Source organism: Marmota flaviventris, chromosome 2 (genome assembly GCF_047511675.1).
Source record: "Marmota flaviventris isolate mMarFla1 chromosome 2, mMarFla1.hap1, whole genome shotgun sequence".
Classification (NCBI taxonomy): domain Eukaryota; kingdom Metazoa; phylum Chordata; class Mammalia; order Rodentia; family Sciuridae; genus Marmota; species Marmota flaviventris.
Window position 1 is genome coordinate 158693108 of NC_092499.1, and position 16307 is coordinate 158709414.

The 16307-nt window shown below is 44.0% G+C and overlaps 1 protein-coding gene across 5 annotated transcripts in view; it reads left to right on the forward strand.

The window, feature by feature from the left end:
• The window catches only part of Ralgapa2 (Ral GTPase activating protein catalytic subunit alpha 2), a 325786-nt gene extending 311559 nt beyond the window's left edge, over positions 1-14227 (forward strand). For 2 of the 5 annotated variants that reach the window (XM_027955724.2, XM_071608693.1), the window contains one exon: positions 10463-14227. In XM_027955724.2, the coding sequence (XP_027811525.2) occupies positions 10463-10650 (188 nt within the window). In that variant the 3' untranslated portion in view covers positions 10651-14227. The other 3 variants (XR_011706732.1, XM_071608692.1, XM_071608691.1) reach the window with 3 other exon arrangements.
• The last annotated feature ends 2080 nt before the right edge of the window (positions 14228-16307 follow it).

The window sequence follows — 16307 nt, forward strand, 5'->3', positions numbered from 1 at the left end:
GCATCTGTCTTCTCATGAGCAAAGTAGTGTGATCCCTGAGGTTGCCTGAGGGTCTTTAAGAGCTGACTCAGGAAAGTTCCACTCCCCCAGAGCCCTAATCTCAGGGAAAACAAGATGTTGAGTGCCTGGTGTTGCAGCTAGAGAGTGTTTAGACAAACCCTGCTGCGCATGCTCATATGGAATCCTGCTCCCTAGCTGTGTCCCTAGGGCATGGAAAAATGGCAAGAGAAACAGCCTGCCTCCAGTTAGCACCACAGCCCTCCAGTCAACATCTGATCATGCAGCTGTCTGAGACCAGGCACTTCTGGCCAGGTTAATGTTAACTGACCCAATAGCATCAGAAGCAAGTGTCCCAGAAGAAAGGGATCACCACAGGAAAGAAGCCAGAAGAAGAAATCTGCAGCCACCAGACTGACTGTGGACTTTGTCCCACTTACCCAAATCTGGTGGCCTACTGGAGGCTATAGTTAGATATTAAAATCCAGGGTCAGCTGGGGTACTAGGGACACATGTACCTCCGCTACAGTTAAAGTAGATGAGAACGGCAGCTTCAGTACTCAGAGAATTTACAAATCCCATAAGTGTAACGCCTTCACATGCTCACTCCGTAAATGTTCCTGAATACTTCATATGAAGGGCACAGAAGTGGCCAAAGGAGATGGTAATCCCACCTTCCTTGAGGGTGCCTTCCACACAGGGAAGAAAGGTGATGAAGTGAGCCATCAGGAGCTGATGAGTGCCAAGAAGGAAAAGACAACAAGAAAGAAGGCTCAGGAGGATACTGAGAAAAACCACCCCAGAGTTGGGACAGCTTCAGAACAAGGAGTCAAGGAAGACCTCACTGAGTAGGTGAGATTTGAGGAGAGACTGAAGGAGGTAGCCAAATATGGAAGGAGGCAGGGAAGAGCACATGCAAAGACCCTGAGTTAGGAGCTTTCCTGGCATGTTTGGAGACCAGTGAGGATCCTGTTATGGCTAGAGCACAACAAGCAAGGAATGAGGAGGAGGGGGAAAAGGAAGGTTGGAGTCACCCTCAGCTGGAGGGAAAATTTGGGGATGGTATTCTAGTGAGATGGCCAGCTTTTGGAGAAGTGGGGCAATGTGATGTCTCTCATTAAAAAAGGATCTTTCTGGCTTCTGTGGGGAGAATATAGTATGGAGGCAGGGACCAGTTAGATGATATTTCATTCGTGGTATCTTCCCATCATATGCACACAGAAGGCATATGATACATATTTGAGTAATGAACGAATGTTGTGGCAATGGAAGAGGTATTCTCCTTGGACACTATCTGTGGGGACACTAGGAGAGCACTCAGAAATATCCCCTTAATCCCAGTGCCACAAAATGCAGTCCCTGACCTGGGCTATCAGGTGAAAGGAACTTGGTGATACCTTCTCTTCGTAGGGGAAAGTTTGCATGGTGGAGGAAGTGTGAAGGAAACAGGAAAAATTTTACCTGCAGTCACATGCCCTGCCCTGGCCTTCCAATCCATAGCTCACATGGGACCCAGTGGTTGTAATACATTGTGCCAACCCGAAGAACTGTGTAGACTATGTGTAGAACTATGCCTGCCACACAATTATTTCAAGTGACTTCAAAAAGCCTAGTGACCCAGAAGAGTGACGATGTCGGAATGAGATTCCACAGAATTGTTTCACTCTTTATAAAAAACAAAATGGTTTGCAGAATAATCTGTGAGTTATAATGGCTTTTTATGTATGTGTAGGTATTTGCCATTTCTATACAATTCCCCCCCCCCTCCTCAGTCAGACAGGGTTTATCTCTTTGGCAAGGAAGCAATGGAGGACAATGGAGGATCATTGGGGTTTTGTTTGTTTATTTGTTGTTTTTATCATGAGTTCATGATAACACCAGGGCTCAGTGTTTAGGTCTTTCTGTGCCTTACTGAACTCATTGCCTCCACCCTGCAGGCCCCCCTGCCTTCTGATGCCTACTATGGGAACAAACCCACAGAAGCAAACAGAAGAGTGACAGGGAGGAATTCTTCTTTCGTAGCAAAAGAAAAATGTTCTCACCAAAGGAGAGAAAAGACTATTTTGTAGGCCTGGACAGTTTGTACAGCACAGATAACTGAGAAATGTAATGGACAGTTGGCTGAAGTACTGACTACTCTAGAATTCAAATGGAGCCATGCAGAAAGAACTCATAGAAAATATCTTAATTATGGTCCCGAACAGGACGAGTTTGGTGTTGACGATTGAATCCAGGGCCTCCTACATGATAAGTGCACTTTCTATCACTGAGCCACAACCCCAATGCCAAGAGGACTGTTTTGGGGTTTTTTGGTTAATTTTTTTTTCCTGCATCTTTTTTTTAATGTATGTATGACAGCAGAATTCATAAGAGGAATGTTTTTAATCAGTAAAATTCCAAGACAACGTACTAGAACTCACTGTCCTCCAAGTCTCCATAGACTCACTGCTATATTTTCTCCAGCTGCTGATTTTAAAAGTAATTCTGAGCAGGATACATAATCTAGTCACTTCCTGGGGCAAGACGTACTATCTCTCCACCTCACAACCCCAGCCTCCTCTGAGTGCTTTTAAGATAGATGAATTCAAATTAGAGGCCACCTTAGGGACAGCCTGATAGGGGCAATAAGTCACCAAAGAAGAGTGTGGCACCTGCAGAGAGGCCCCTTTGTTTTGTGGGTGGGGGAAGTTTGCAGAGGGCCTAGCCAGAGAGGTAGTGGTGGCATGTATTGAGCTGCATCACAACCCTTGTTCCCCTGCTTCCTAGAGTCTCACAGGACATTTTTCCCCCTAAATCTTACAGCCACTTCTGATTTACTTTTGTAAATGGAGGAGCAGTAATACTGATCAGACCTCCTTATCTTATTTTTGCCATTTTTTAAAATAGTTGTTGGTTGGAGATGTAGCTCAGTAGTACTGTGTTTGCATATGCAAGGCTCTGAATTCTACCCCTAGCACAGGAAATAAGGAAAAGTCTTATTGAGATATAATTCACATAGCATGCAATTCATCCATTTAATTATACACTTCAATATTTTTAGTATTCACAAGGTATATTTTAGTATACTCACAACTATTACCACCGTATAATTCTAGAACATTTTTACCTCCCATAAAAATTAGTAAAATCCACTTACAGGCAATTCCTTTTACTCTCACCTGCTCTCCAGCCACTTTCTGTTTCCATGGATCTGCATATTCTGGGCATTTCACATGTATAGAATCATATAATATACTGTCTTCAGTGACTAGCTTCTTTTACCTAGCATATTTTCTTTTCTTTTTTTTTTAAGAGAGAGAGAATTTTTTTTAATATTTATTTTTTAGTTTTCGGCGGACATAACATCTTTGTTTGTATGTGGTGCTGAGGATCGAACCCGGGCAGCGCGCATGCCAGGCGAGCGCACTACTGTTTGAGCTACATCCCCAGCCCAACCTAGCATATTTTCAAAGTTCATCCATGTTTCAGCATGTATCAGTTCTTTGTTTTTATTGCCTAAGGGTATTCCATTGTCCATTCATCGGTTGGGCAGTTTTCACTTTGGGACTGTTAGGAATATTGCTGCCCTTGGATACACGTGTACTGTTTTTCAGCTCTCTGATGTGGCTTCAGTCTGGTAAGACGAACAGCCTCCCCATGGCTAAGATGCAACTGAAATCTGAGTACTCGTGTTCTGTGAAATATCAAGAGCACCCTGAAACTTTTCTCCATAATGGCCTAACAAGAAAGGTGACACCAAAATATTAATTTTAAATGTATAATTTAACTTAGCCATGGCTCCTAAAAGTACACTATGGTTGGAGAAAGGAAAGAGAAAAATGCAAGGAAACTCTTTTCATGAAATCCCACCTGCTTGTTGAGTCTCTGCACAGGTGCTTATATACAAGCAGGTGCACAATATGTGTGCTCTCTTCCTCCCTCCCTTTCTGTTGGTCCAGCTGTACTAGCTTTCTGCTTCAGAATCAAAGTTGATGGGCAAGACCAACTACCAAACAGAGGAAGCCAAGCCCAGAGCCAGGTTCAGGGCCAGGACACAGCCACTGCTGTTGGATTGAAAATACTGGAAGCTATCCTTGGGCCATTTGGAGATGTTAATTAGGCTGGCTAATTCCCACTGGTCTTGGGTTGCCAGTGTTGAGTTGCGTGTGTAGGCTTACCCCATCCACTGGCTGCACCTGTTCCCTTCCTCAGAGCCATTCCAGGGGCTCTGTCTGAATAACCCAGACAGCTCTCTGATCTCCCGCTCTGTCTGCCTTCCCGCTGGTAGGATATTTAGCACTTGCTGAAAGCTGGAACCTTAGTCCACTATTTCTCTCCTCATTCATGCCAGCTCTCAAAATTGTTCTCTTTCCTAATTATCTTTAGCCAGTTAATCATTTTCCACACTGACTGCTCAGTAACAAGGATCCGGGAGAGGCAGCCACTTTTCTTGTCTGACCCTGCCCAGTGTTATCCCAGGTGGCAGTTCTGGATGGCAGGCTTTCCTCAGAGATAAGAAGCTTGCTTCAAACCCTTCTCTTTTGCTATCCCAGTGAGTCCAGCTGGAGCAAACATGCCATGAAAAGACCCACTGATACTCTAAAAGCCTCTGCTAGGCTGAGCTGTCAAAAACACAACAAATCTCCAACCAGGCCTGTCCTGTCCTGTATTTTTTAAATTCTTGCTGATATCCAGAGCATCAAAGTCACTAGAGGCCAAAGAAGACAGCTTTCTTTGAAACTGACTTCTAGTTATCCAGGCTCAAACTCTATGTCTAAGCCATTGATTGGCCACAACAGGGCCAATCTGAGTTAAGGGCTGTCCCCCAAAGTCTTACTCAACTGCTCTTACATATGAGTGGGACTGACTCCTGATTCTCAGTTCCACGAATTTCTAAGAATAACCTCATATTCAAGATGTAAATTAACCATATAGTCCAAAGTCTCTCAATTTTTTTTCCTTTATGACCCACTACAGAGCCTTCTGATAAGTTTTTATCTCCAAATTTGTCCCCACTCCTAGAATACAACAGCAACACTGTATCTATTAAGGTGCTTACATTTGTGCTTTGTGTAGAGTAAGGTTTTTTTTTACCCACAAGGGGCGCTGTTGCCCAGTTAGAATGATGTACCTTCTCCACCATCTTTGTCCACTTTGTTCACTGCTATATTCCTAAAACCTAGAATGATAGGTGACACATGCATGGTACCCAGTTGATGAAAGGATGAAATGATTTTGCTGTGTGTCTCTGTCCCATCTTCCCAGGCATCACATGCCTCCCAGTCTCTTCCTTACCAAGCTCAGTGTCTCTCCTGGTGCTATTCAGTCATGTGCAGGGTAGTTGATGCCATATATTGACTTCCAGGGATATACCAGGAATCTGACAGCTTACTCCCCTATGCTAGCAACTAGTACCTCACCTTGAGGAGTACTGCCTGCATGTTAAGCCCAGGTGACATTTGAGCCCCATGGAATAATCAAGACAGCCCACAACTGCTTCTGTCTTTGCATCTCCTTAACTCAACCATGGATTGGCAGTTACTGAGACATTCTTTGTGGTCAGGCACACCATGCCAGGCTGCGTCTGGGGACACTCAGGAGAGGAGCAAACCAGTCCTCATCAGCAATTACAAACAAGTCCTCCATTGTTAGCATGCCATCTGCTTTCTTGGTTTCCACCAATCAGGGATCCATATGCATGGCATAACCAGGGCCAAGGGGGCTGCAGGGGAGTTAGATCAAGGAGCCCCTTCATAAAGACAGCCTTTGCTCGCATGGGAGAGAGTCAGTAGCATGGTGCTCTGAAAAGCTGAGCCTCCTCAACTCAAGGAAGAGCCGTGCAGAGACGCTCTGTGCTCTGCCATTCCCTGTGAGAGAAAATGGGAGTCCACGCACAGTAAACTGGAGGAAATGGGAAATCTAGATAATTACATTATCCAGAGGATAGTAGTCTGTTATGAACAATCAACACAAGCCCAGAACGTCTCATGTCCACATGTCAAGAAAGAGCAGCATTAAGGGTGATCGGAATCAAATGGGTAGTACAGAAAATGCTACTAGGTCATTCAGGATCAGACATTAATCTAAAGATTGATAATCATATATAATTGACTTTTTGGGGGTGACTGTGAATATTCATAAATAGATTGGAAAATGTGTCTTTGTTGACATGCACATTTTCTTTAGAAAGACTCAGCTAAGATAGTGTCAGTGATCCTTCTTCCAATGTTGCTCTGAACTCCCTTAGAACTGGCCCTAGTCAGTGTGCTAACCTTTGCAGATGGGGCCAGCAAAAAAAAATCCCTGTTTTTCAACTGTGGCCATGCAGACAGTGGTCCATGTTACTGATAAATGTCCTTTGTCCAGATTCCATGGTGGTCTAGTGACACCAAATTCAGGAGACTTGTGAGGGATTGGGGTGAGAAGTTACTGTCTGATGCAGAAAGAGGGTGTATTTGCTAGGGAAAGCCCACATTGGAATTGGGCTGGTATAGAATGAGTGGGTGATGGGGAACGTGTCACAGGTATGGAAAGGCTAAGATCCTCCCTCCTTTCATCATGGCTGCTGAGAACATGCTTCTCTTTGGGTGAGAGTGACCTTTGGTCCAGTTTCACTATTGCAGGGTCTCCTTCCAGAGCCTTCCTCTGCACAGCATGCTGCATGTTTACTCCCTGGGGACTGTCACTTTACAGGTGACATCAGGACTGAGTTAATACACTGTACAGCTCAGAAACCTGTAAAATGAAACTTGGAGTCATGGAAACTTGCACACCTGGGGGATTTCAATTTTTTTTTTTTCAGGGCATCCATTGAATTCAATGCTAGTCTTAAAAACTTGATCGTTTTTCAAACCCAATCAGTCAGGAAAGGTTGTGCATCAGGAAAAGGAAAGAGCTCCTACCAAGGTCTGCTTCATACATTGTAGGAGTTCTAATGTCTCTTTCATTTCCCACTTGTAAGTGCAATAACAGCTAGTATATTGTCCCATCAAGTAGAATTTTCAGGTCTTAATGATCTGCAAGTCTTCTAGAATACTCAGGCAGCTCGGGAATATGTGTATTATTAGCACTGTGTTAATTATCAAGTTGGAACCATGGGGGTGCCATGCTTGTATTCATTTGACTTTATGCTCTTTCCCTTCAGATTAAAATATATAAAGGTCTCATTACAATATTTGAGCAAGGTAAGACTGACACTTCAGTGTGTTTTCCCATTTACCCTGCTTTTGGGGAGGTGTAAATTTATTAACATGCTCCCCTCCATCCCTAACACTGCTGCATGCCCACTTGCTTTCCTGAGCCTTGGTTTTGGTGCCTCCTGCCATCCTCCCAAGGGACCCTGCCTGCTCTCCTGCCCCTGCATGTTTGTGCTGCCCGGGGAAGCCCAGCCTTGCCTGCCTTTCTTCTGCCTGTGCACTCTGGGTGGAATCTGACACCAACACCTGCCATCCTGGAAAATGTCTTTGTCACCCACCCTTTTGGGGGGGGGCTGCAGGAAACCAATGGGTGCAGAGGCCTCCCCCTTTTTTGTTGCCTGATCCTAGAAGAGCAGGATCTTGAGATGGGCAGATAAGATGTGGCTCGTGCTGGGTGGCCTTTGACTACTTGCCTTAATGGAGGCCTCCAGGCAGGGAGGGCTGGTTGTGGAAGAGGCTGCTGAATGGAACAGCTGTGGGAAGTGAAGCAGACAAAAGCTGTTGGAGCACAGAGGGTAGAGAACCCCATCCACAGTCTAGGATCTAGAGGGCAAGTCTGCTGAAGCAGGTGTAACCTCTCAGCCTTTCTGTTCTGGGTCTGGGGTCCAGGCCCTTCTTAGGACATTCTAATGGACTGAACAGAAGCTGCTTGGCAGAGCCAGCTAAAAACCCTCTGTGGTGTGGCCTGGGCTGTAATGGCTCACAGGCAGGAGAGGAGCTGATAGTGACCATGGCAATGCCACTCAAAGGAGAAAGCAAATGAGTGAACTTCCCTTGATTAGCAACATCACCCATGTGGAATGCATGGCACAGAAGCCAGCCAGTTTGTCTCAATACCTATGGAAGTGCAAGTTAGAGCCTGGATTCTTTGGTTTATCCAAAATTCAAATCCCATCTACTAGGCAGAGCCTTTATACCTGCAGGCCAGATGTACAGCAGCACCACAGAGAGCTGACCTCCAGCCCAGCTGCCTTTTCTCTTCTTCTCAGTCATGGGTTTGGCCTAGTTCCAATATTGTCCCAAATCAGGCTCACTTATGTCAGCTCCCAGAAGCATTAGTAGCCTCAGAGCCCAGGTGTTAAGTAGGGAGGGGACATAGGAGGTCACACAATCTCCTCCCAACAGGGGGATTTGGTGCAAAGGTTTCTACTCTTGAGGGCCTTCATTTCCTTGGGTGTCCTTCCACATCTGCCACAATAGAGGTAAGTGGGGTTTGAATGGTCTTTGTATAGGCCTCCAGCCTCCATCACCAGGAAGAGGCCAAGTCAGGGCTGCCTCTGCCAGCACCTTGCAAGTAGAATTATCCTATCAGGAAAGAAGCCTTCTCTTTTGTGGCCTACCTGCTTATCTGCAGCTGCCACCTCCCCATCCATCAGGGAGTGCAGCTGGCACATAGGTGCCATGGCAGACTGAGGATGCACCATCAAAAAGTTGAGGACTGGAAGAATGCATGGGGCACAGTGGCACTGGGTCTGGCCCAACTCCAGATGTGGCTTTGCCCTCCCCCCTGGATGATAGGGTCTCTGCTGTTAGATGCATGGGGTCCTTGCTGCGGAGCCTCATGCTGCTCACTCAGGCTCACTCAGTGGGACACATGATTGGTATGTTGGTTACTCTGTTCATCTTCATAGCAGCAGGAATTCCAGGGACACCCTTCTTACTCTTCTCCTTTTCCCTGGATGGGGGAGTGGGAAGGAGGGGCTACAATGTTTGCCTTCTAATCCAGAATTAGCCAAGATGCACTCCTTTGCTTAATGTCTTTGAACATCACTTTGTATCTTTCATTTATTTGATTGGTTTTTCATTTTAATTTTGCCTTTTGCTTCCTTATCCCAACTGAATACAGTAGTAGGTGGGGTAGTATTTCAAGATGGTAGATTATCTGGGATTAAATCAGGTTTGTTTCCCTCTGCTTCCCCCTCACCCCTGAATTAAGTGCTCCTGCCCACCACCAGCAACAAGAGGTAGAGAGATGCCTTTGTCAATCCTGTCTCTATCATGGATGAATGTCTAGCTGTGCTGATTTTGTCCAAAGCAACCTATTTTGCGTTGTTTTAGCAGTGCTGGAGATGGACCCAGGACCTCATGCATGCTAGGCAAGTGCTCTACTACTAGACTGTACTCCCAGCTCCAGCCCCAGCCCAGCCTATTTTTAAAGAAGAAAATAGTAGGCAGGAGACCCAGGCAGGAGTGTGCCTGACCTCACTAGGCTTAAAAGGAAGGTGACAGTAAAGCACCCTGCCATTGGAGAGTCTGAAAGTGCAGAATTTCAGAATGCTTGGGGGCAGATTGCTTCCACAGGTCTGAGCATGTTTATAAGTATTGATTCAAGAAGCTCTTCCCTAGAAACGATAAGGCAAGGTCAGAAGATGAAAAAAGATCCTGTCTGTGAATAAAATAAACTACTTAAATGAATTTCAAATGCCAATAATAATAATAATAATTTCAAAGGCCAGAGGAAGTGAAGCATGTAGGGAGGATGTAAGAAGCCCTGCTTTTTGAAGCTTGTTCCAGAGGTCACTCAGGGAAACTTGGGGTGTAGTACAACAGGGTTTAAAAATACATTACAAGGGTGAGGGTGATGAAATGATCTTCTCATTCGCAGAACAGTCCTAGGGGAGACCAAACTCCACTGGCAACAGTGGCTGGGTATTGCAGCAAGCATTCTTGAATTCCTCTGAGTTCACCTAGAGCGACCCCAGGGAAGTGGAGGGATGCATTCACAAATTTTAATTTTATCCCTTTTTCCCTCCAGTGCTAAATAGCTGTATGCTCATCTGGGCTCATTCAGATAAACAATTTAGTCCTGACCTCTAGACTTATACCCTTTGGGGGAATAATTGGGTAGTAACCCATTGTGTAAAATATTAATATGTAAGAGATTCCAACAGCATCAATGGGATCCACAAGGCACTCCACAAAGTTTCACTGGTTTTTCTCAATGGCTGGGGGTAATGTTCTTCATGGCTCTTTCTCTCTTTTTCTATAATTAGATGCCATTTCTCTCATTTTTTATTTCTGGGTTGGCCAGAAAGGCTGTGAGTTATTTTCAAAAAGATTCATAGCTTCTTTCATGCTGTAGAAAACGCCAGGCAAAGACTAGGAAGAAAGACATTCATTTGTTGATTTGTTCAACAAACATCTTTGCAAGCACACCACCAGGTTGGGGAGGACATCCAACCCTCTTCCTGAGACCAAATTTCCTTTCTTTTGAGTGCCACCAATGCCCTCTTAAATCTGTGGCCCTTGGGTCAACTCCATGACTTGACCATTCTCTGCTTCCTTTGCAGGGGCCTTGGCCTCCATCCTGAGTGCTGACCTCAAAGAGTCCCTTGGTGTGGAGGAGACGGACCAGACTCCCCTGCCCTTTTCCCTTGGCTCCAAACCCAGAGACTTCAGGAAACTCCATGACTGTGCCAGCGCTCTCAGCAAGCTTTCGTATCACTGGATCTTTGAAGTCAAAGGTGGATCCCACTGAACCATTTCATGTGGATCTTTCAAGTGGGGCTATGTCATCTCATCCTAAAACTTCTCAAACCTCCAGCTTCCAAAAAAGAAAAAGTCACCAACAACCAGAAACAAACCTCCTGTCTCTGATTTACTCTGGTGTCTGCTCGCTTTCAGGGAGGGGGCAAAGGGAAGTTGGCTTCTGAACCCCAAGCTGGTTACCCTCATTTATAAACCCAAGCAGGATTCCCAGAGGGCAGCAAAACAATCGTGGAATTGTGGAATTTTCTCTGTATCAATTTTGTTAGTTCACCTTATGTTATGATTTATGGTTTACTCAAAAATTTCATCATCATTGAAATTGGCTTTCCCAGGGGTCTTTAGCCCAGGAGTTTTCTCTCAGTTGTGAAGTCTTTTGCCATCTTATACCCAAGGTCCACACACTGAGGTGATTTTTCTGACCACTCAGAGGACTCCCAAGTCATAATTCTGATCCTATCCCAGAACACTCAGAAGTCTCTAGAAATACAAGGTCCTATCCTGTGAGACAGACGTCCTATCTTGTAAGACAAGAAGAAACCCCAGGGTTAGTCCCACATCCTTACAAAAGGCAAATGCCAGTGTCTGGTGCCACAGTGAGGTGGATGGACACTCTAGAAAGTCCAGATGCCTCCAAAGCTTCACCTTCATTTTCCCTCCTGGCTATTACTCAAAGAGGGCCAAGACAGGCCTTGGAAATGCTTCTTGTCATGCAGATTGCAAGCAAGAGATTTATTTGATCCATAGTTTTTTACCCATTTCGACCTGTTAAAAAAGATAATAAAGGGAAGAGAAAGAAAAGAAGGAAGGAGAGAAGGAAAGGAAGAAAATAAAAAATCCTGTCTTCTGTCTGGGCTTGCTCTGCTCCCTTGCTGGGCATCTCTGGGTGAACCCTGCCATGTAGCAACAGGGAAATCAATCCATAGGGAAGACAGCCTTCTTCCTGTGTCCCGCCCCTGGGAGCAGTCTCAGAGCTAGAAGTTTGCCCCTCTACCTCCAAGAGAAATCTAAGAAACTCATCAGAGGCCATCACACACTGCACAGTTCTTGCTCTTGTGAGACCATTTCATAGTGCACAATGCCCCTTGGTTTAGAGTGGGAAAGCAGTAGGCAATATGCAGCCATGATTGGCCCTGGATATGAAAAGGTGTGTACACACCTTCCCACCTTCCTGCATGCTGCCTTCTGCTCTTCACACACACTCGTATGTTACACTTTCCCTGAGGAACCAATTTTTTCATGAGCCATTGAGTTGATTTGGCTGATACCTAATAGGGGCAGACCCAGGTGTCAGACTCACTCTTGGGACAAGTGAGAAAGACTAAGAACATCATTCCCATCAGAAAAGTGGAACTTCCAATGTTAGGAAGAGTCTGTCTACTTTATGTAGGATTCAGGCAGAGATTGAGTCCCAGGACCATTGGACAGAGCTGTTTGAATGTAAGAGAATGGGGGACATTCCTAAGTAGAAGTAAGCTTTAATCACTTTGGGTTGTTTTCTTTTGGGGCGTGAGCAGTGCTGGGGACTAAACCCCAATGCCTTGAACCTCCTAGATAAGAGCTCTACCACTGAACTACATCTCCAGCACTTTGGGGCTATTTTCTAATAACCCAGTGCATTCACTTCTTTGGGGATTAGTGACAAAAGAAAGGGTGACTAGAAATCATGGTGTTTCCTATCCTGCTAGCAAATGCCTTGCTTCTTATTCTCACCCACTCCCCCTCCCATCCTTTCCTTTTCTTTAAGTGATTTGGGCTTCCTGGTCAGCAGAGTTTGGCCAGTGTTGCTCAGGCTTTTGACTGTGATTGATACACTTGGTTTCATGTTTACAAAGTACCCAGACTTTTTTCCTATAGAGAAGCACATCACCTGTTCCTGGGGTCCTGAGTCCCCCATAGCACTCTGGCAGCAAATAACTTCCCACAGAATGTTTTATCTGCAGGCTCTAGAAATTTCTGTTGCAGAATTCCTGGCTGAAGTAGAAGAATTTGGAAGTCTTTTTTTTTTTTTTTTTTTTTTTTTTTAAATGGTGTTGGGAACAGAACTAGGGACCTTGTGCATGCTAGGCAAGCATCTGCCACTAGGGAACATCCTGGAAGTCATATTTAACTCCCCTGGACCTCTGCTCCATGATTCATTTTGCCTCCATGAACCAGAGCTTCTGACCTTGGAGTGGGAAATTCAATTGTAGGTAGCAAATAACTCAACCTTCATGTAATCCCTAATGATTTTAACAACCCTGTGACCCCAGATGACAGCCAGCAGTTTTGTGACTAGAGGTTTTTTTTTTTTTCTTTTAGTCCACTGTTCTCAGTAACAGCTTTGGTTTGGAGATGGAGTGGGGAAGCAGGGACTCTGGCAACCATGTTTGCTTGCAATCACATGAACTTGGTCGTTTTTGTTATTTGGGGTGGAAAATTGAAATGAGGAAATTTTTTTTTCAGTTAGAAAAGTAAATATTGTGTTTTTGTAATAAATGCCTCTTAGCAAAATTGCTGAGGGTCACTCATCCAGTAGAGACCCTCCTGAGTCACAGCGCTGACTCATCACATTAGTATTAGTAGTTCAGCCATCTGTAAACACAAGTGTTCCTAATTGGCCCAGAATGTGATAAGATTTGCTGGCCTCACACTGGGCCTGGGCAATTCCCTCATTTCTCTGCATGACGATTTCCGGATTTCCACTTAGAGTTAACTGATTTTTATCATATCATTGATCACGATTTTATACTTTAAAAATAGTAGTTCCACAAAATAACTTTTAAAAAGTAGTTAATCCTTGAGCAGACACAAGGAAAGAAACTTAGCCCGGGTAAGTGACTGTCACGGTGTCTTCAGCTGCCACACTTGCAGCTTTTAAGAGCCATGGGGTGGAGGGGACCCTTGACTTTGTGATGTGGGTTGATTAATCAGGACCCTTAGCCTTACAAACAAGAGATCATGGAAGATTCAGAGAGCCATGCAAATCCAGTCTTCCTGAGCTTTCTCAGGTGTCACCACCTGGGTGCAACTGACCTGTTATCCTTGCATCAAGTGGAGATTTGGTGAATCCTTTAAAATTTACTGTGATGTCTTACATATAGCTGTGTTAGTTTTTATCTACAGAAGGCAGATGTCCAATCTGAAGGGAAATTCAACGAGAAACAACCATCGTTGTAGTTGCACTCAATATCTCTGTATGACATACACATTAAGTGAATGTTTTCTTATATTTTTAGGTCTACAATGTGTAAATAGGGGGAAAATTTGATAAATATGGTAAATTAAGTTATAGCTGTCATTTGATCCTTATTTTGCTGTCTCTTTTTATTTAATTTTCCTGATGCTGCACATCTAGGTTCATTCTTAGGTGATAGAAACCTTCACATCTAGTCCACTTTCCCAGGTGTGTGTGTGTGTGTGTGTGTGTACACGTGCACATGCGTGTATGCACACGCCAGGACCCACTTTACAGAGGCAGTCATGCCCAGGAAAGCACACAGCTCCACTGATGACGTCTCTTGACTCTCTACCCTCTTCCCCTTGAATTCTGATTTACTGTGATGATTTAATAAAGTGGAGAAACAGCACTGAGGTGCTATATGTTTGGGTCATTCTATGGTTTGTAGGAAAATAAAGTTTATCCTGGCATCTAATAAAAAAGGTGGTTTACATTTTTATTGGACAAGGTTGTTCAAAAACATTTTTTTAAACCAGCCCAGGCAAGTTTATTCATGTGTAGTAAAACTGACCTTGTGGTTTATAGTGTAGAATGCTAAGATCCAGTCACCAGAGGATCTATGTCCAAGTATCATTCCCATCTATACAGCCTGTCCCTCTCTTTGTGGTGAAATGACTGGGTCAGTATTGCCTGTTGTTGCAATTGGTATCAAGGCCCACAGTAAGCTTCATCCTTGCTGACTCTAGAGCAGAACTTGTACTAGCCCCACCCTTCTGGTCCTACCAGGTGGGTTGTCTTTGTAAGTAATAGACAAAATGTAATATGGCTTTCTGCTGGTGTGGCAAAGGTTGATAGCCCTGCCTAAGGACTCCAACTGCCTCCTTGCCTACATCTGCGACCACTCTGGGCTCTGAAAAGCAGTGAACTCTCAGGATGTTAAGACAACCAAGTTTGTAAGATACCCTCATTTTACTTGTCCATTTTTCAAATCCTTATTGAGGACTTATTATTTGCGAAACATGTCAGTGATCTTTAAAAGGGTAATCCAGGTAAGTTCCCAGGAGTTAAGAGGGTTCTGAATCAATTTGGCTTCCTTTTAGCTCTTGTCTGATACCAAGAGCTTGCTTACCGATATGTCCTGCTTTTAATCCTTGGTTCCTCATAGAATGAAGCTTGATATGAAGCTTTAGAGTGCTCTGTCCTAAAAATAGTGGTTCCCAGCCTCATGAATTAGCTTCATTTAGGAAGCTTCCTAAGATTCAGATTCCTGCTTCGTCATTCCCCACCTAGATTCTTACCTTCAATGTCTGTGGTGGAACCTCGGCTTCTATGTTTCTTAAAGCTTCTCAGAGGATGCTGGCTGCAGATGCAGTTGAGTTCAGGAGCTTGAGTCAGTTCCATTGATTGGTGTTCTGGGAAGCAAGTACCCCTGTAGCTCTATAATCACTTCATGGAGCTATGTTTCTGCTCCTCGCTCACAATTCAGTTTAAAATATGATTGTCCAGGATTCCCTGGAAGTTTCATCCTAGGATAATTTTGGCATACTTTTCAGATCTAAAAATGGCCATTTGAAATTCAAAGGATATTTTATGAAAGTCTCATTCAAAAGGTTACTTTATTATTTATAGTGAAAAAATGGGGCAGGGAACATTAAAGTCCATCATGCTTCCTGTAAGTGACCAGGCCATCCTAAAAACACTTGTCAAGGGCTGGGGATGTTGTTCAGTGGTTAAGCACCCTGGGTTAAATCCCAAGTACCAAAAAAGAAAAAAGAAACTTGCCAAGTCTCAGGCTATATCATTTAACACCATCATCAAAATTCCAAAGCAAATCCCACTTTCAGTGGTCTCAAAAGGGACCATTGCTTCAAGCATTGCTGACATAAATTTTACTTGATTTTTGTCAGGTTCCAGAATTTAAAGAAAGAATATTCCTAAGGTATATCCTGGTCTTAATATAATTTTTCTAGGGATCCCAGGAAAAATTTTGAAGTTATTTTGTATTGCTCGAAGAAAAATCTCCCATCAAAAAGATGCAGACATTTATATTTGTTTACTTCTATACACACTTGTGCTAGTGTTATGATGTTATATAGGTGTATAAACTAAATTGAGGCCACTTTGATTTATTAAACCATTCATGTCAAGGAGCACTATTATCATTTACTTTCCCTTCTATAAATGGACATGGTTTTAATTGCATTTCATTTTTTAAACCAAAAAATTAAAGTTGTAGAAATGAAACATAAAGTAAACTTCATCCCTTTGTATTTAATTTACTCAAGGCACAGGTTTACAGCTGGAAAGGGCATCCTCCATAACTCACCCACTTCCTTCCATAGCTATAAGAACTGAGGCCTGAAGATATTGGCTCACTGGGTTTCACACAGCTAAAAAAGTGGGACTTGAGACAGGAGCTGAGTCTCCTGGTTTCTGCTTCATGATGACACCCTCATTTAGCAGCTTAAACAGAGTTCTTAACCAGTGTA